The sequence below is a fragment of the Anarrhichthys ocellatus genome, unplaced genomic scaffold (genome assembly GCF_004355925.1).
Source record: "Anarrhichthys ocellatus isolate YVR2014 unplaced genomic scaffold, GSC_Weel_1.0 scaffold15, whole genome shotgun sequence".
NCBI classification, from domain to species: Eukaryota; Metazoa; Chordata; class Actinopteri; order Perciformes; family Anarhichadidae; genus Anarrhichthys; species Anarrhichthys ocellatus.
Window position 1 is genome coordinate 4,894,420 of NW_022280045.1, and position 19,572 is coordinate 4,913,991.

Here is a 19,572-nt window from a genome sequence, read left to right on the forward strand (position 1 = left end):
CCGCATGCACGGAAGGTCAAGAGCCCGGTTGCATAACAGCAACATCCAGTGCTGGTACGTCAGTCGACCAAGATTTTTCCTTCCTTTTTTTTTTTTTTTGAATTTGTTCTGCTTTATGATTATGTTTTAATTGACAGCCATATTTCATAGTTTACAAGTCTGATGCAAACACGCAGCTTGAATTTAATTGGAAATCTGAACAATGATTTTAACAGGAATTTTTAATGGCCAAAAGAATTGGGCATGTACAGTGTTGTGTTTTTACGGCTACTAGTGAAACTAGTGCTGAAATGAGGGTCTTGGACGTATGAATGTTCTGGGTAAACCAACAGATCTGTGCACCTTGAAAGCACAGCCAGGCTATAGCTTTTCTCACCTCGTCATGTGCCATCAAGGCCATACAGCTAAAACCAGAGTGTTATCTCAGCAGTGTTATTTGTTTACTGAAGGTAAAAGTTTTGTATGCCTCTTTTTGTATTGTTTTGTTTTCAGAATCTCCATTGTGGGTGTTTTTATTTTTTTTTCTACTTTTCATTTCTCTAATTAATCAGTTTTAGAAGTGGGGTTCTCGCCAAAATATTTGGTTTTAATTTTGATGGGTTTTTTTCTTTTAAAATGAAATTGGAGGGTTTTTCTAAAGTTTGTCGTACCTCTTTTCATAGACTAGTGTTTCTTTTGTTGGGATTAAGTTGTTGCTCAAGTCCCTTGACTATAAAGTGTGGTGAAGTAGGGGGTGTGGCTTCAGTTGTCACCGTGTTACCTTGTTCTCCCTCGTTTTAAAGAGGAGCTACTCTAAAAAATGTGCCTCCAAGAAGCACTGTTGAGCCATTGATGGGGATTCAAAACAACAGACCTGGAGGTCTATTAGGTCATTTAAACCGCATGTGCACTTGAATGATTATCTGTCCGGTCACCCTGTTTTTAATTTCACATCTCATCCTATGTGAACTTTCGCTTTTGAGGAAAAGCAGCATATTGTGTGTTTGTATTTCCAAGCAACACGCGAAGGTTCTCGTTCACTTGTAGATCTGACTACACAAACCAAAGCACACTTTTTTCTCTCAATCATATTCACAAATGGTTACAGAAGCATCTCTCAAGAGGCTTAAATTAAGGGAAAAAATGTTTTATCATCCTCCATTCATCGTGGATTCTATGATCACATCTCGTTTGTGTTTTCACAGAGGTGTGTAGTGTGTCTTTACCGATTGTAATGTACCTAACGAAGCCTTAGATTACAGTTAATGGGTCCCGGCCCAATCAAATGTACTTTCAATCACCGTGCAGGTAAAGAACACCAATGATGTTTTATAGTTCTGTCACGTGGCGCTTATGATCTCTTCTTTTTGTTCTTTCTCTCTGTGTAACAGTAACAATTACTCTCTTAAATTTCATTGAACTTCTGTGTTATGTACTACTTAAGGATTTGAATCTATTTGAGGTATGTAGTTGTAGAGTTTTCTTCTTTTTTTTTTTTTTTTTGCCTTACTATATATTACTTGACGACATTGATATAGCCGTAGTAGATTTTGAGGTAGTATGACATTCATAACTTTTTCAAACCATATAATGGATAATGTGTTGAGTCAGTTTTAAATATTCACTTCATTCATAGAGCTGGATGTCTTTTTCTTTTTCAGATGATGTTACATTGTCAGTTCATTTTGTGGATGAAAGACTTTTTTGATACAAGGAATGAGATCAGTTGATTTGCTGCCACTGCAGATGAAAAAAAAACAACTAATGTTTTAACCAACTTAAATTTTCCTTGTAACATGTCAAGATCATGTTTGAAAATATATTGTATTGAAATATAGATTGTCCATGTTTTAGAGTAAAACTTATTTTCTACTGTATCCATTTAAAAAAAAAAAAAAAAAAAAAAGATATGTACTTTTGTTTGAATATTTCTTAAGTTTGCCCTGAATGTCAGGCCAAAACGAGCAGCGAGGTTGACGGGTCTTTGGATGTGTGTTGGGTCGTGAGATTGGCAGCGAGAAAGCAAAGACTTTCCCAGACCGGAGAGGTCGGAAATGCTGCAGATGATGAGTTCTAACCTAAGGGACGAAGGTTGACTTTTTGCACTTCTGTATATAGTCAAATGAACAGAGAAAAAAAATGTGTATCATATTGAGATATTATTTTGAATAAAAAAAAAAGATCTATAATTATAAGGAATTTTGTTAGATTAATTTAAATTCTTGAATTAGAAGACCAGCTAAAAAAAAAAAAGCAATTGCTTGCAAAGAAGGGCACCAGTTTCTTGGCCAATGCATTCAGAGAAAGCTATGCGCTTTTTGTCTTATTTTATCAGTAGTATTGCCAGGGAATGTCGAAGGGGAATAGATACCCCCGCGTCATGCTTACTCCACCCCTCCTGTGGGATGACATATCCATATATCAGTTGTTAGACTTGGTCATGCAGTATTGCTGCTCCCATGGCACAGTTGATACATTAAACTTTCAAGATGTGTACTCTATTCTAATTTGATTTGACTGCATGTAAAGGTAAAAACATGTAAATGCAAATAAAACGCATAGTTATGTAAAGAAAGATAACTCATTCAGATTACAGAATACATAGCAATATGTTGTGGGGGGGGGGGGGGGGTTACACATACAGTAGATAACATCCACAGCAGGGAGAAATAATACTTCAAAAACAAGTCATCTTACTCTTGTGTGATAACAATATTTTCCATGCAAACGTGTTATTTAAAGAATGATCAAAAATATTAGCACTCATCCACCCCCAGATACTTTCTCATAGCCATATAATGACAGTCGACACTGACTCACGGGAAGCTCTTCCTGCTATCACAGCTGTGCACTCAGCAGGCGAAGGCTTGCCGCACCAAATGCGTATTTGGAAAATTAGTCTTTGAAATGAATGTACCAGTCGACCGGTCGCCGTGCTTCTGGCCGGAGGCTGCTGTGTTTAGTTGCTACAGAACCAAAGCACCATTTTCTCCAGTCTGCTGGCTGGAGCCATGGTTTCTCTTCCCTGCTGGGGGCACATGTATGCTTTGACTGCTTTTTACTTGTAAGTGCAACCATCGATTATGTATTTGCTAACAGTTGCCACACAATAATGTACTATTCTGTCTTCAGATTTGTTGATGCACATTTTATTGTTGCCATAATTGACTCGAAAATCTGAAATCTGAATAAAACAATATTTGATTTGCTCATGCAACAGGTGTGTGGTCACTGCCTCTGTGTGTGCTGGGTGTTTCAGATGTTTGCATCCAACTTGATATTTAATAACTAATCAATATGTGTTTATTTCCCACTACATTTTGGCAGCTCATACTATGTGAGGGGGAGAATGTAGGAGAGCGTATTCGTCATTGTTTCTGAACTTCAACCTTGAGGGTTCAATGTCAGCGAGACTGGAGCAGCTCCACAGAGACCGATATTATTATTAATTAAATTGATCTTGCTGCAGGGCAATCTTCATGACAATGTGTGGTGTATCTGGGTCAGAAGCGGGTCCTATTCCATCAGGGGTCTTATTTCTATCTTTCGGAGAGTGTAGCCTGTAGGGTTCAGACAGAATAGGTTCCTTATTCGTACAGTGAGGCGTGTTTGCCAGATGTGAACAAAGGAAGTCGCACCTCCAAAATTCAAAACACCACAACCTGCGTTCACTCCCAAATCTAATGACAAGAAAAACTAAATCTTTCTCTGCTTTTATCTTCATAATCTCTTCAATCTATAACTCAACCTCTCTGTTACATTAACGTAGCATTGGTCGGGCTTCTTATCCTCATTATGTTGTCATGGAGTATGTTAGCAGGATATTATGTTGCCATGTGTCGTCTATCAGATCTGATGATATCGGATTATCACAACAGATTTAAGCACAATAAACGATAAAAAAAACTCATGGTTCCTGCTATAGAATTGAGTAATCTGATTAGATTCATTCACACAGCATTGTATTTAATCATTGTCAAATACTGCTGTACAATCTCATGAAAACACATCTGTCTAAGAATAAATAAACATTAAGAATCTAAATATATTATTCTAACATGAAAAATAAAAACAACTGTCCATGTCAGTAGTGGAATGCAGCTAATTACATTTATTCAAGTGTTTGAGGTACTTGAGTATTTCTATTTCATGCTACTTTATAATTATTTTTCACAACATTTCAGATGGAAATGTACTTTTTACTACTTGATATTTATTTTATCTTTACTGACTGAGATTTGACATCAAAATATATATTGTTTACTACTTTTGATACTTTTACTTACGGACATTTTCAATGCTTGTTTTGTAATAGAGTACTTTTTATGTTGCAATATTGCTGCTTTTACTCAAGTACAGGAAGTGGTGATAGTTAAATACGCATAGCCAAGTGTTGTGCTTGAGTACAATTTTAAGGTACTTAAGGGCCTCATTTGAGTATTTCCATTGTATGCTTCTTTATACCTCTACTCCACCACATTTTGGAAGCCGATATTGTATTTTAATTACTGTTGTCATTTCTAGTTACTTTGCACATTTAAATTATGAATTCAAAATATAAATCAACAAATAACTTATTATATATTACAATAGGTTAAACTACCCAGCAGAAAGTAAAGTAATTAAAAAAATTAGCTGCAATATTATAGTAGTGTTTACACAAAAATATATATATTAATATGATAAATATATGATTGGGACATTCTGCATAATACTTTTACATTTGGTAGCCCACTGTTCAGTATATTTTCACGCTAAAACTTTGGTACTTTTACTTGAGAAATATTTTAAATGTTTTTACTTTTATTTGTAGTATTTTCACGCAGTAATTAAAGATGTGAGTTCTTCCTCCACCACTGGTCCATGTGGTGAAGGTAAGTAAGATGATATATGTAAATTTGCTAATTAATGACCTCATTAGGATGCATTATCATGTATAATCATAATTACAGGGACAACGGGCAGCTCGAGAGCCTCTTGTTGAGAGCAATGACTGTGAGCGTGCACGCGAGGGGCAGAGGTCACGCAGACCGGGCCGCAGACACGCGCACGCGCCTGCAGTATCCGTCGGTCACCTGATGTCTCCGACTGAGTGGTTGTTGGTTTTTTTCGGGGTGACGGCTCCTTTAAGAAAACGGAACTGAGTCTCGGCTTTTGACGCGCTCGAGGATGTGGGCAGGAAACGCCGCGCGAGAGGAGAGAAGCGATCACGCTTCCCAGCGCCGTCGTTGCACAATACGGTCGGACCAAATTGTGCTATAATCCTCCCCGCTAATGTCCAGGCGCGGTCGTTCTCCTCGGATCTGCGCTCCGCGGGCCGTCACAGAGCGGACTGGGAGGATTCCACGGCGTGGGGTTTGACTCCTAACCGAGCGAGAGGGAAGCCTTCCCTGCCTGCTCGATTTGAAAACATCGGGGCTGGTCAGCGGGTGGGAGAGAGAACAGGCTTCGTAGCTGGAAAAAAAAAAGGAGGTGTCTTGTCTATCTTACCCCCCCACGAGCCATGAGGGAGTACAAAGTGGTTGTGTTGGGGTCGGGTGGAGTCGGCAAATCCGCGCTGACGGTCCAGTTCGTGACGGGCTCCTTCATCGAGAAGTACGATCCCACGATAGAGGATTTCTACAGGAAGGAGATCGAGGTGGACTCGTCCCCGTCGGTGCTGGAGATCCTGGACACGGCGGGGACCGAGCAGTTCGCCTCGATGCGAGACCTGTACATCAAGAACGGCCAGGGATTCATCCTGGTCTACAGCCTGGTGAACCAGCAGAGCTTCCAGGACATCAAGCCGATGAGAGACCAGATCATCCGGGTGAAGCGGTACGAGCGGGTGCCCATGATCCTGGTGGGCAACAAGGTGGACCTGGAGGGGGAGAGAGAGGTGTCTTCCGGGGAAGGCAAGGCGCTGGCCCAGGAGTGGACCTGCCCGTTTATGGAAACTTCTGCAAAAAATAAAGGCTCGGTCGACGAACTGTTTGCAGAAATAGTCCGACAGATGAACTATTCCACTGTTCCCAGTGGTGGCAACCAGTGCTGTTCATGTGTCCTGCTCTAAAAGAAACAACAACAACAACAACAACAACATACAGACACAAGTGCATCCGTGCTGAATTTGAGCTTCTTAACTTGTCCCTGCAGGCGTTTTGCATATCTATTCTCTCTCCTCACACTGTTGTCTTATTGTTGCACACAACACACAAATCAACGACGACAACAATCGATTATGTATTATAGTCTGGAAAAGTGTTTACATGACAAAGTACTTGAATGTTTTGGGATTTTTTTTTATATAGCTTTGTATATGACACTTCTCTGGAAATGTGCCTCGATGGGAATGTCTTATTGTGAAACCTAAGAGACACTTGTTGTTGTTTTTGTGTGGTTTTATTTCTTAAGTTGTACTGTTACATCTTCTAGGCCGGGGTCCATCTGTCTGGGGGAGGGGGGGTCACTTTGCGCGTCACTTTTAAGGGGGTATGCTTCTTTGGATTTGTCTACTTCTTCTTTTTTTTGCCTGAGAGCAGCAGACCTGAACGCGCTCTTAAACGCATCAATCACCACTCAAGCCTTGCACAGGTTACTCAAATAAGATCTCAATTTATTTCCCCCCAAAAAGGTCAGGTGTGATCCAAGAGGCCGCAGATCGCCACCCACTCAAGATACTGTATTTTAAGCTGTAGACTTGTGTTAGGACTTTATATTCTAGTTTGTACCCCCCACTGAAGTGGATTTATCACGGAACTTGCACTTAGCTGACGGTGCCCCTCCTCAGTGTGCACAAACGAGGACCTTCAGTGCATTGCTGTCGCTGCATGGGGAACAAACCCATGTCAAGTGCCTTCCCCAAGAAAACTCCTGTGACTGTGCCAACCGATGAGCCCTATACTTCTTCTTCTTCTTCTGCAGCGCGTCTTGATGGCAATCAGAACTTTTTAGCAGTTTCCAGTGAACAATCTACTTTTGTTTGGTGTCAAAGTGAAAAGAGGCTGAGCTTGTACCAGACCTGCTGTTTCAGGGTCCGGTTCAGGCCGTTTCTCGAGGTACTAGTCCAACAAGAACAACAGAGCAACTTTAACCTACTAGCATTAGGGTTCGGCGAAAGGCAAGCCATGTTTGTCCGTTCTTATCTAGATTCTTTTTCTTTTCTTTAAAGTGACATTTGTGACTTATGGTAATTGTTAATTCTCCATTTGGACAAAATCTTCTGCCGTCCACCTGTCGGTTTGAAAGACTTGTAATACAGAAAGCATTTTACGTAACGCTGTGTACTGTGCTTGTCTCTGCTGATGACATAAAGAGTCTTCATTTTGGGGTGCTTTGAATGTGATTGTCCCTGTGAGTGGCCCATGAATTGATCAGCCAACAAATGTATTAACTGACAACTGATTAACAGTTCAAGTAATATATGAAGGGAACAAAAAAACATTTTCTAGTTCCAGCTTCACCAATGTCAAGATTTGCGGCTTTTCTCTGTTCATCGCCGTGAGCTCATATTGTCCAATACGTTTGAACATCATACAAAATATTGTGATTTAATTTAAAAACAACAAAGTTTCATCATAATTAGTTGCCTTTTCTTGGTATTTAGATATCATGTGGTGAAAGGCGCGGCACTAGAAGCCTTATTTGACACTTCTTTACAAAAATGAAAAAGAGTTGCAGGTTTTGAATGCTTACTGAATAGCCTTCAACACCTCGGTCGTGTTATTGAGTAAGTGATCGTGGCCCCTGTGCGTGAATAAGAAAAAAACCGTCTCTTCCCAGTTGTTTGGGTAGTGGGTTGGGTTTCCAGTAAGAGTGTTTTGCTCAGGGGGGGGGGGGACCGTTTCCCCTCTTCCCGCCGCATGTTTTCTAGGCTGTGGATCGGAGGACAGAGGGGGCTTTTCTGTCAGCCACACATACCGTCGACTGGTATTTTGTAAAAAAAAAAAAAAAAAAAACGTTCCTCAGACCAGCCAATGAGCTGCTGCCTCGAGTGTCCCTCTAACCGCAGAGATTCAAGGTCAGATTACCAAATTCGATCTAGTGACATGCTCACATGTTCAGGTCCTGTGTGAAGAAAAGGTTCGCTTCAATGAGCCCAGCAATGCCTGCCTTGTTTTCATCCCGTAGTCCTTTCATTAAAGATCTGTTTATTACTGCAGATTACTCCGGTTTTACCCAACACATGCTATCTATTTTCTTTCTATTTGATTGGGAAAATGTCTCCCCTTTAAAATGAATAAGACTTTTCAGCAGAAGTGCGTAGACACAGCAGGAGATGAACTTACGGAGATATTAAGTAGCATGCAGATGGGAATCACACGTACAGCTCGTACTCAGACGTGTCGTCAAAAAAAGCAACAACCCTGCAAGATCGCTTTTATATTTTAGGACACAAAGGGAACAGACGGCACAAAAGAAGCTGCCAGATAAATGCGCAACCTGATTTAGTTGCTTAGCTACACATTTTTGATCCTAGCAAGTGGTCGAATGTGTTCACTTTGCTTCACAGATGTTAAATAATACGTAACTCAATGAGCAAACAGGACTACTGTCACTGCCGGTCAGTGGAAAGAACATTTTATCAACTAGTTGAATACAATTTTGAGGTTCTTGAACTTAACTTGAGTTTTTTTTTGTCATTTGTAGTTCTACTGCACTACATTTCAGAAGGACATGTTGTACTTTCTACTCTTATTTCATTCATTTGACAGCTTCAGTAACTAGCTCCAGATCAAGACTTTACATAAAGAAAACGTATAATCTACTTTTAGAGATTCATTTTCGGGTTGTTTATGAGTTGTTTACAATCGAAGAGAGATTTTCCCTGTAAATTTCACAGATTGTTTTATTTAAACTTACTTTTAAAGGCTCAAAATTGTAAAAAACAAACAAAAGAAAACAAATATAAACATATACGGATATATATATATATATATATATATCAGATGTTCAGTACAAATGTGTACAACATGAATACAAATTTACACAGATTTATATTTTTGTTGTTAACTGAACTACAAATAGAGTGGTTTGAACTAACTCCACTTTAACTAGCTTAACTAACAGTTAAATACATTATACATTGATCAATATTAACAATTTAATATTAATACTGATTCCAAAAGAAGATCCTGATGAAGCACTGTTATTTAAGAGGTTTGTAGTGGTTTTACTGAATGTTTTACAAAAGCAAAGTGCTGCTCATCTTACGGTTGTTGAAATAAAGTAGCTAATCGTATTTTGGCATTACTTCTATAACTATAGAAATAATATAGAAATATATACATGTGTGTTACAAATACAGTTTTCAAGCTGCTCCTACGCCTTCGGAGCTGGAGGTTTGCCTAAAATCTGACACCATCTTGTGCTTACTGCAATATTACACAAACCTTCCTCCTGAATTTGAAAGATCTGCCTGTTCGGCTTAGTAGATGTGTAATACATGTGAGATAAAAGCAATCTTTCCTTTAGCATATATTAACCTGTTTTGTCTAAAGCTACTATGTCTACAATCTGTTAGTGATTCATTGCATGCAAACCTGTCAACCGCAGCTTTACTGATACGTTCTTACTCTTTTAGTGTGTGGAGGAAAGGAAGGGTGGATGACAGAATGCTTCCTGTGTTGCGGCAACCTCACCTCAGATCTGTGAAATGTTGAAACGGACACGCAGTTCCTTTTTAACCATTGAGAAATAAATGTTCTGCGTCGTCACAGCCTGTCCTCCCTCGGGTGCCCGTGACACAGGAACGTGGCCCCAGTCCTTAATGCTCCGAGAACTATACGTCCCTTGATCTGAAATCTTTGACAGAAAATGAAGGAGAGGGACACGACGGGGGAAAGGATGAAGAGATTTCACTCGTGTAGGTTGTGGTGCATGGCGTGCAATGGCTCCATGCGATGTGAGTCGAGCAAAAAGCCAGCAGGATCATGCGACACTAATTTACAGTAGTTGCCACGGCTGGTTCACTTTGAGCTTTTTGGACTCACGGCCTGAGAAAGAAATGGTAACATAGCAGCAAAAACACTGGCACCTTCCAACTACTGCAGACGTCTCACCCTAAAGCGCCTTCTCACTTTCGAATATTGAAAAACTTTCACGCCTTTAATATTGTTAAACCACATAAACTCAAACCAACGTGACAGCTGACATCATACACACTCAGTCTGACCCCAGCAGCAGAAATGGGTTCACCGTGTGAGAAAAAGGGGAAGTAGGAAACTCTTCCTTCATCATATGTCCTGTGTGCAAAGCTTGACTTGGGTTTTGCAATAGAAGTTGCGCAACTGCAGAGGAGAGTCTACAGTACGACGTCATACGGGGACTAAAAGCTGAGATGGCATGTTGCTATTTCCTTGGTTAGCTTATAGTTCTCATATTTTATACTCACAGTGACGCAGACGGACTTTTGCTGGTAACCACATGGAAGGTCAAGTGAGGTCATATGTTCACTCATACCCTTCCACTCTTTGTCTTGTGCACTTTCTTTTAGAGGTTCAATCCAAAGACTTATACCCATCTCATGTCTGTCCCTCAAAGCAATAGCTCAATAGTACGCTTATTTGCCTGCTTGCTGAGCGTTAGTTGGAGGGATCAATTCCACCCAATGCGTCTGTCCGCTACATATAAAGCTATAGCCAGCACTAGGTTAGCTTAGCTTAGCACAAAGACTGGAAACAGGAAGGAAATGGCAGTGTGCATTTTTATTTTTAGACTTGAGTCACTTTATTAATAAAAACACCTTATAATGGCAAACATAATATCAATACATGTACAGTTCTCAATGTACACACTTATCACAGGGTTTGCTTTATCGTCAACACTTTTCTGGGATTGTAAGAGTTCAAATGAAAGGGAAAGTTAAGCTTATTTTCATCAGAAGCAACCACCAAACTCCCTTTTAACTTACAGAGGGAATAACAAATGACCAATGAAGGTGTTGTAGATATTGCCATAGATCCAAGTGTTTCGCCAGAGACTTATGTACACCTGTTCTCCCACTTCAAGCTGTAGAGTCATGCCATTGGTGGCTGTCTCGAAGCGTTGTCCATCTCTTGCATGGTTGAAAGCAACAACCATCCGCTCTCCGTTCTTCATCAGAGCCAGCTCCAATGGTCTGGCTGAATGATTACAGCCAGAGAAGCTGAAGTAATAGACTCCTTTGACTGGAGCAGTGAAAATACCTGGGGATGATCAACAGAGGGTTACACCTGTTGTCGTTTCCATTTCATCCAGAGTCAACGGCAGTATTTATTCACCAAATGAACATGTATATCTATGAATACACGTTGTTATGGTACGTTTACCTGTTGCAGGGTTGTATGCGCCTGTGTTAAAGAAGACGCTCTTGTAGGTCAGTGTGAACTCAACGTTAAAAGGTCCGATATGTTCACTATAACCAAGAGATGCTCCAAACGCCACCCGTTTACCTTGAGAGGGTAGATGAAGTCATTATAATGTGTATTTTGTTTGAAGACAACTAAACCTGAAACAACCTGTAAACAATAAATGATACATACAGTAAACAAAGTCAGGATGAATGTTCTTACCTTGGACCTCTCTCCTCAGATCCTCGACTTGTTTCTCAGTGTTTTTCAGTTTGGACTCTAGTTCCCTTAAGATGACAACAAGTTGGCAGCAGTTTTTCTGGCTCCCAGTCAGGTCACATGAACAAATACCAGATGGCTCGATGTTTGGACTCTCTGTGCTGTTGCTCTCTCCTGCTCGGTGATCCAGCCGCTGCACCTCAGCTACACTAAGGTAGAAGAGGGATAAAGTCAACACAGCCACGGAGGTCTTCATCTTCCCCTTGCTTCTGCTTGTCTTGATCAGCTCTAACCACCATTCTTTATATACCACACGAAGAAGGAAATACCCTTGAATTTACCAGAACACCAAAGGCTGTTTTCTCATGCTGAGCGGCCAGACCAAACAAACTCTAATCAAGAATATGATACTGTAACTAAGTGCTTTGACAGTCAAAGCGGCAAAACAAGGCAATAAAAACAACAACAGGAAGCTCAGTGAGACAGTTGGATACGTTAAAAATAAACTAAGAAATAAATAAAATAAAATAATAAAAGATAAAAATAAATTAAATATATATATATACACATACACATACATACATAGATACATACATACACACACATATATACATATATACATATACACATATACAGTTGCATTCAAAATGCTTCAACCCCCGCACTGCAAATCAGGTCCATCCACAAAATCTACAAACCCCCGCCGCTCCCAATAAAGAACCCAAACAAGGACAACCCAAATAGCTCAACACAACCTTTGGTCAACAGAACCATATATTTGTACTTATAGTCTTCTTTTTCATTCACTTTAAAGATAAGGCTGGCTGGATATTTCAAAATTTGTGTTATTGTCAGCAATTCCCATGAAGAGACGTACATCAGCGAATAAGTCATGCTATTGACAACTATTGTCTTTGCAAATAAAGCCTGATTTCATTTATTCCTGTGTGCAATAGACCTCCATCATTGTCCAAAAACTGTGAATACACTTTGAGCCACACTGTTGCACTGGGTGACTATGTTACGATGAATTTTGAGTCAATCCTGATGGTAAGCCTACTAGCATCTATGATCAATTATCAACAGGTTGTATCACCTTTGTTTGATTTGTACTGAATCAGAAATGTGTTTTTTACAGGAAGTAAAGTGCTGTAACTACTTGTGCTATTTCAGGATATTGGACATTCGACAGAGCCAAGCTAACTGTTTCCCCTTGTTTTCCCCAGTCTTCAAGCTATTCACTTCTGGCTCTAGATCTGTACTTAACACACAAGCTTGTCACCTAACTAAGAAGGCAAATAAGTGTTTTTCTTAAAATGTCAAAGAGTAAATGAGTGAAAAAGAAAACTGGGGATTTGCATTTGAATTCTTCATCAGTCTCAGCCCCATTTTGTCTGGATGATGTAGTATGGCCAGAGAAGCTGAAGTAATAGACTCCTTTGAGGTGGAGCGGTGAAAATACCAGGGGATGATCAACAGAGGGTTACACCTGTTGTGCTTTCTAATTCATCCAGAGTCAAAGATAGTATTTATTCACCAAATGAACCCATAATACACATTATTATGGTAATATTACCTGTTTCAGGGTTGTATGCGCCTGTGTTTGAGTACACGTTCTTGTAGGTCAGTGTGATCTCAACGTTAAAAGGTCCATTATTTCCAACATTACCGATAGATGCTCCAAACACCACCCGGTTACCTTGAGAGGTCACATGTTATTAATCAATAACTGTTTATCTTGATCAGCTCTCCTGACTATGCTTCGTGTACCAGAAAAACATGTTTTCACTGAACTTTGGCATTTATCATTTATAACTTCAATGGTGGCACTTTATGGCAGCCCTAATATAAGGAACAGATAAAAAGAAGATATATAATAATATAAGAGGATAAAAGAAAGATACGACAGTAAATGATTCAGGGAGATATGTGCTTCAAACCAACAGCAAAATGGTCATATGATGATCTTTGAGGCTAAGAGAAGGCATTTGCACGTGATTGACCACAGTGGCTTCCACTTTGAGGGCCTGATTTTTCTAGCAGCGTTGCCTCCCTGCCTGCAGTAGTCAGATTGTGAACGTGTGAGTGAGTCATATGGTCTTGGAGGGAACAGTGAAGAAAAGACCTCACATATCCAAGGACTGAAATAGACTAAATGCTCTGCGTGTGCCTCTCACACTGAGTGGGAGGACACAGCAGACACACAGAGGTGCTCTCACATTCATCCAACGTCTCATGTTCATTTTCAGCCCATTTACCTGTACACTTAGGCCTGTGAATGAGTGATGTGCGTGATGTGCGTGCTGTGCATATTGGCATCCACTTCTATCCTCGCCATTTTTTTCTGAAAAGGCTGTGTGTTCGGCCTAAAATGCAGATGGGAAACTGAATGTTTCCTTGCACACACTGCTGCTGTATCGTCGATCCACAAGAGGGCAGGCAGGTACAAATGAGAACGAGAAAAGACGGGATGGAATCTGTAAACATATTGATGATGTTAATAATCACTTCAGGATTGTTTTAAATTGGAGATCTAAAGTAAATTAACCTCCTCAATTTAAAATCAAACAGGAAAATCATAAATTATTTGAGTTAAAGTGTAATTTGTTTTCAGTCAAATGTAAGTGTTTGGAGGCAGGACTTAAAAAACAGTAGCATTCATCAGGATACATTTATTGCTAATATTTAAATAAAGAAATAAAATAACTTCTTACCATCATCAATGCGGTTAAACACATACACTATTCCTCCTACTCAGTACTTTAACGATAAGCAAATGATAACATTTTATACCTGTCAGGCCCAACCAAGGATCTGACTCAGCTTCAGTCTGCCTGTGAGGCTTTCCAATTATCACTTCTTAATCAGTTGTTTGAAATGCTGACAAGACAAAGTACATGGCATTCTCCTCTAGTGTTTCCTGCCATTAAACCAAATGGTACCCATATCACTCTTGCTGAGCCATACTTAGGAATTTGGCTCGATAGCAAGTCCATCATTCAAGATTCAAACTTAACGTTATACTCAAAAATGTAAACTCAAACTGGGCTTTCTGTATGGAAAGAGTGGCCTTGTGTTGGTTTTGTAAGATGGATGTGTGATCCCTTACAAAAACAATGTGAAGAGGATATGATTTTAACCCATTTACTCGTGGTATCTTATGAAAGCAGAGATGTAAACCAAAGGTTGAACAGTTACAATCGGCGTCTTTGAGAGTAAGTGAAGGCATTTGCACGTGATTGACCACAGTGGCTTCCACCTTGAGGGTCCTTTTTCAAGCAGCGTTGCCTCGCTGCCTGCAGGAGTCATATTGTGAACGTGTGAGTGACTCATGACTCTGTGGTCTTGGAGGGAACAGTGAAGAAAAGACCTCGCATATCCAGGCACTGAAATAGACGTAATGCTCTTTGTCTGCCTCTCACACTGAGTGGGAGGACACAGCAGACACACAGAGGTGCTTTCAGCTCCCCCGCATCCAGCAACATTCAGCAACAGCTTACCTTCATTTGCAGCCTATAAACTCGTACGCTTAGCCCTGTGAATGAGTGTGTGTGTGTGTGTGTGTGTGTGCGCACACAGGCATCCACTTCCATTTTTATGATAGTTTCTGCACCGCCGTTTATTCTGTTTCTGGATGAGCCAAGTACAAAATGTACAAATGTAACTCACTCTTCAGACTTGACACTCTCTGAGAGTGTGATGGATATTTCCTTGGATCCGGCTGCTGTATCCTCTCTGTTCACAAGGGGGCAGGCAGGTACAACTGACAATGACAGAAGAGGGCACTCGTACAATATGTACATGCTCTTTATATTAATATATTTACATTTCACCATAAATTACCTCTACGACTCCCTCCCTCATTATTCAGCAATATCTATCCAAAGTTGCTAACATTAGTCACCATGAGTTACTGGTCATACCAGACCAAATAAACCTGTAGCAGCAAAACCCTTGAGCGTATTGAACTTTTGACAACTTGTATTTGAACTACTGAGCATTGATAAGGAAGGAATGTGTCATTTCTTCAGTCAAAAGTGACACAGTCTCATTTGAATCTCCATGAAGGATCCTGGTATATTCACAAGGAACATCTTGTTCACATACTTGGTTGCCTTTCTGTTCATGTCATCATGTAATTATTTGCTTTAAGGAGAAGTAGACTAGATGGACCAGAGTTGCTCTCAGCTGCAACATGAATTGTCTGTAGGCCACATACAACAGATATATCAAGAACACACTTCGGACGAGTACGAGTTGACAGATCCCCCTGGCTTTGTCCGGCTTGCCTAACAGACAAGCAGGCTTCTCTCGCCGGAGCCACCAGGGGCAAAAACAAAAGCTGCCTTTGTCTTTTAATCTGTCAATCATCTAAGAATAAAGTTGACATCACAGGTATGGCACACAGAGATGTTTCTGCCCTCTCTGCTGTCTTATTAGAAACTATTAGTATATTAATTGTATTTGTGTGCGTCTGTCTTTGCTTTGTGTGTACTTTGTAATACATCTGTGGAAATTGTGGTGGGGTATTACTCCTTTGTGGTCCCACGTGACCAGCATTGCGTTGTCCTTGCATATGGAGATGTTTTTAAGCCAACATTCTCTCCACAGGATGACTAAATATATTGAAAAGGATTAGCTAACTAAATAAAGTGTCCCATCAGCCCTGTGGGAGACAAGGTTTATCCAAACATGTATCTCAGGGCAGCCTGCAGTGAGATCCCCGTGCCCAGGCAGAGAGGGGGGCCGAGGCTGGATCGCTGCCCCAGTTCCATCCAGCAGAGGCAGGGGGCAGGAACCAGGGTGCATCCCTCAAGCCCCATCAGCTGCCATACAGAAAGCTTCGAAGCCAGCAGACCTCGAGAGCAGCAAGGTTTGAAAGAGCTATTCCATGTGCATTTTGTCCAAGCATCCGTCCAACCCAGAGCCGGCATGGTGTACAGGTAGGATATTCATGCTCTGAAGAAGGGTGCACGCATTAGTACATTCAGACAAATGAAATGAATGCAGACCATGCTGCTTTATCTGATATAGTGTTGGAGAGCTTGTAGAAGGGGATTTACAACATTTACATTGCTTACATTTTACATCATTTCTGCTTATTTTAATCTGTTCAAAGGTAAATGTAAAGTTAGTTTAAGACCAATAAGGGGGGAAACAGCAGCCTGTTCGTCAATTCACTCTGATTTGTGTCATTAATAAACCACTGGAAGTATGGATTAAAGTTGAACTGTTCTCAGCGGGGTCTCTGTTCTGTTAAATACCTAATGCTTTCATCATCTCCTGATAAGGAAGAGTCCTTCCTAGCACAGCGAGACTCCGGCACTAATTCCCATCCGCAATTAGACTTGACGTTTATGGCACATGAGGCCACCGTCAGACATGCTGCATGTGTCTTCAGTGGTCACGGCAGGTTTCAGGGCTGTGGAAAGACTGAGGATTTGAATAAGTAATGAAGTATAGTGTATGGCTTATGTTTGAGTTGATTGTCATAGCAAAGCAGAAAGAAAGTGAGCTTTCAGCGGCGATAATCCCATGTATAATTAATGGATGTGTGGCTGGTGTATTGAATTAGACCAAGTCCAATTATTTTTTTCTCTTGTGTTTACACTCACAGTGTTGTTTATGATACCAAATCCATACTACTTCATAGCAAATATGATTTCGGGAGTATAATGAATAAAGAACTGAAATGTAAGACTGTGACAAGCAGTTAGAACCGAGTGTACCGTAGCCTTGGTTGTACATCAAGCATGAAATGAACAGAAAGAGTGACTTGTCTAAAAAATATATTGACATTTCAGATCATAAACTTATTTGTTTTATTGCCAAAAATGAGATGAGAGGATCCATTTTCATGCTGGTAGGCTAAACATGAAGTGGCCATGAATAGACTGTTAGTTTAGCGTAAAGAATAGAAGCCATGGGATTGGGGAAACAGCCTGTAACCTCTGTCCAAATTTACTGAAATAAATTTGCTGCCAGCACACCTATTTTTTTGCTTTTCATACTTCTTTTGTTTCATTTAAAAACCAAAGTCACAAGCTGTGACCATAAAGTATCTTGGTTGGGTACTTTCTTGCTGGATCTTCCTGATTTTTGTTTAGGTTCAGGCAGGAGTGAGATTAGTTGACTTTCGGGTAAAAGCGCATAGCATAATAATAAGCCACGTGTTTCTTTCCCTTGCATAGAGAGTTTGTATATTCAGAGGAATCGGCCTTTGAAACAATGGCTGTGTGTTTTTCTGTTTTTTCGGGCTTCCATTCCAATTGGACATTTTTCAGACCATTAGGGTTTCAGGATTATTGGGCCATCTGAACAATCGCATGGCACCAGCTGTTTCCTCCTGTCCTCGTCTTTGAGCTAAAGCCAAATAAGCCGGCTGCTGGCTGTAGCTTCATACAGAGGAATCAAATTTATAATTTAACTCTTAACAAGAGAGCTACATTTAGAGCACATTTGCCTCCACATGCAGCTAACGGTGCAAATAATAACGAGAGTGCTGACAGAGTTCACAGTGTTTACCTAAATAGGGACCAGAGGTGGGGCTACTTATGTACTGTCTGCCTTACCAGCTGTAATCACTGTATTAGGTCAGTGCAGAAAAGCGGCCTCGAGCTAGCCAGTGGGGCACGTGCACTAACATGCACTAAAAGGCAGGAAGGGCCATATTCATATGAACGACAAAACGACAATATTCCTAATCAGCTGTAAGGACAAATTCATATTCCACTAATATTCCTGTTTACATGCAACCGTGCATATTCCAATTAACGTAAAACAACCCCGTGCTGCATCTTAATCACCGGAGGCCAGTGAATCGCACGTCAACGCCATTCTTGGCTGTGTTTGACAGGGGTCGATGCCCTTACATGTCGTTTATCACGTCAAAATAAACGTGAAACGGCAGGAGCCGCTTGTGTCATTTTACTTCAATACAGTATCCAAACGGAATATGATGTTTACATTCAGAATGTTGTCATATTCAGAATAATAGCCGAATATGAGCTCAAAAACACAACATACTAGTTCTCTTTGCTTGTATCGCAAACTAACTATGTTTCCAACAATATAATATAAATAAATATAAAATATAAGTGACACGGATACATTATACAGGGTTTCGGCTGATATTCAGCCTAATGTATTTGGGCCACAGTTTGCAGCCGAAGAAATACAGCGGAGAGAGGCTGAGGCCACAGTTGCATTAGCCGTGTAAGAGGAAAGGGCCTGTGAGGCGCTAGAAGCTATGCAGCAATGCATCCTGGAACATATAAGCACTGCCGGCATGGCAGGAGAACTCGGCTTTCTCGGTCAATATAGCACACACTAAGGAACCTTTACAAAAAATAGGTTTCCCTTTTAAACTGTGATTCCCCTGATGTATTTCATAAAATGTTAAATCAATAATCTCCTTTGTCCATTTAGAATGAGCTGTTACCCTTGGCCAGAGAGACTACAGCAAATACATTAAAAAGGAGTTTCTGATCTTGGGAAAGTGGGAAAAGTAATACTCCTCGATACCACTGTATCTCTTTAATTAAGTCACACACATTAAGGCTATACTGTGTGATCTTCTTTTGATAACGTAACGTAATATTTTTTCACTTCCATTCACTGAGCCTCCCCTGAACCAGTTAGGACTCCCCCTGGGATGAAACATCTGCCCTCGGAAAACTTTGTCTCAATATCACCCGATACATAAAAGCTAAACCTCCAAAGTGAGCCTGTGAGCCGCTGTACAGGTGCAGCATTTCATCAATACTGAATCTATGAACCACTGAGTGCCTCACCGCTAGACAATAAATACCTCGGCATCCACTTCCCTCTGTCATTCAATACATCCCCGCTGCGAGGCCCTCTGCCTGCTGGGCAGACGCATAAGGTCACTGGGCTTGTGTAGAGGCTGTTACAATAAAGATGTCAGCGTTCATCAGTGTCACCAAAATGCAGTGGTCTCAAACTGAGATGAGATCGTGGCATGAGTTGATAATGATGCCGATGGGGATAATGGGAAATGTCATAGTGGTGGAGATGATGGTGATAATGGGTGATGATGAGGATG

General features: G+C 40.6%; 3 protein-coding genes across 18 annotated transcripts in view; all 3 read left to right on the plus strand.

The window, feature by feature from the left end:
• The window catches only part of mbnl1 (muscleblind-like splicing regulator 1), a 36,263-nt gene extending 33,067 nt beyond the window's left edge, over nt 1-3,196 (plus strand). For all 16 annotated transcript variants that reach the window (XM_031854481.1, XM_031854486.1, XM_031854479.1 and 13 more), the window contains one exon: nt 1-3,196. This exon is cut by the window's left edge and continues 356 nt beyond it. The gene's annotated coding sequence lies outside the window, so the exon portion shown is untranslated.
• Nucleotides 3,197-4,538: 1,342 nt separating this feature from the next.
• LOC116387424 (ras-related protein Rap-2b-like) lies at nt 4,539-8,850 on the plus strand. The gene has a single exon (XM_031854495.1). The coding sequence runs from the start codon at nt 5,483-5,485 to the stop codon at nt 6,029-6,031; it is 549 nt and encodes a 182-aa protein (XP_031710355.1). The 5' UTR covers nt 4,539-5,482; the 3' UTR covers nt 6,032-8,850.
• Nucleotides 8,851-16,366: 7,516 nt separating this feature from the next.
• kcnab1b (potassium voltage-gated channel subfamily A regulatory beta subunit 1b) overlaps nt 16,367-19,572 on the plus strand; it is a 32,806-nt gene continuing 29,600 nt past the window's right edge. The window contains exon 1 of the mRNA XM_031854750.1: nt 16,367-16,450. The gene's annotated coding sequence lies outside the window, so the exon portion shown is untranslated. The remainder of the gene's footprint in view (nt 16,451-19,572) is intronic.

Coding starts and splice junctions, on each gene's coding strand:
- LOC116387424 (XM_031854495.1), top strand. CDS start 5,483: ATGAGGGAGTACAAAGTGGTTGTGTTGGGGTCGGGTGGAGTCGGCAAA.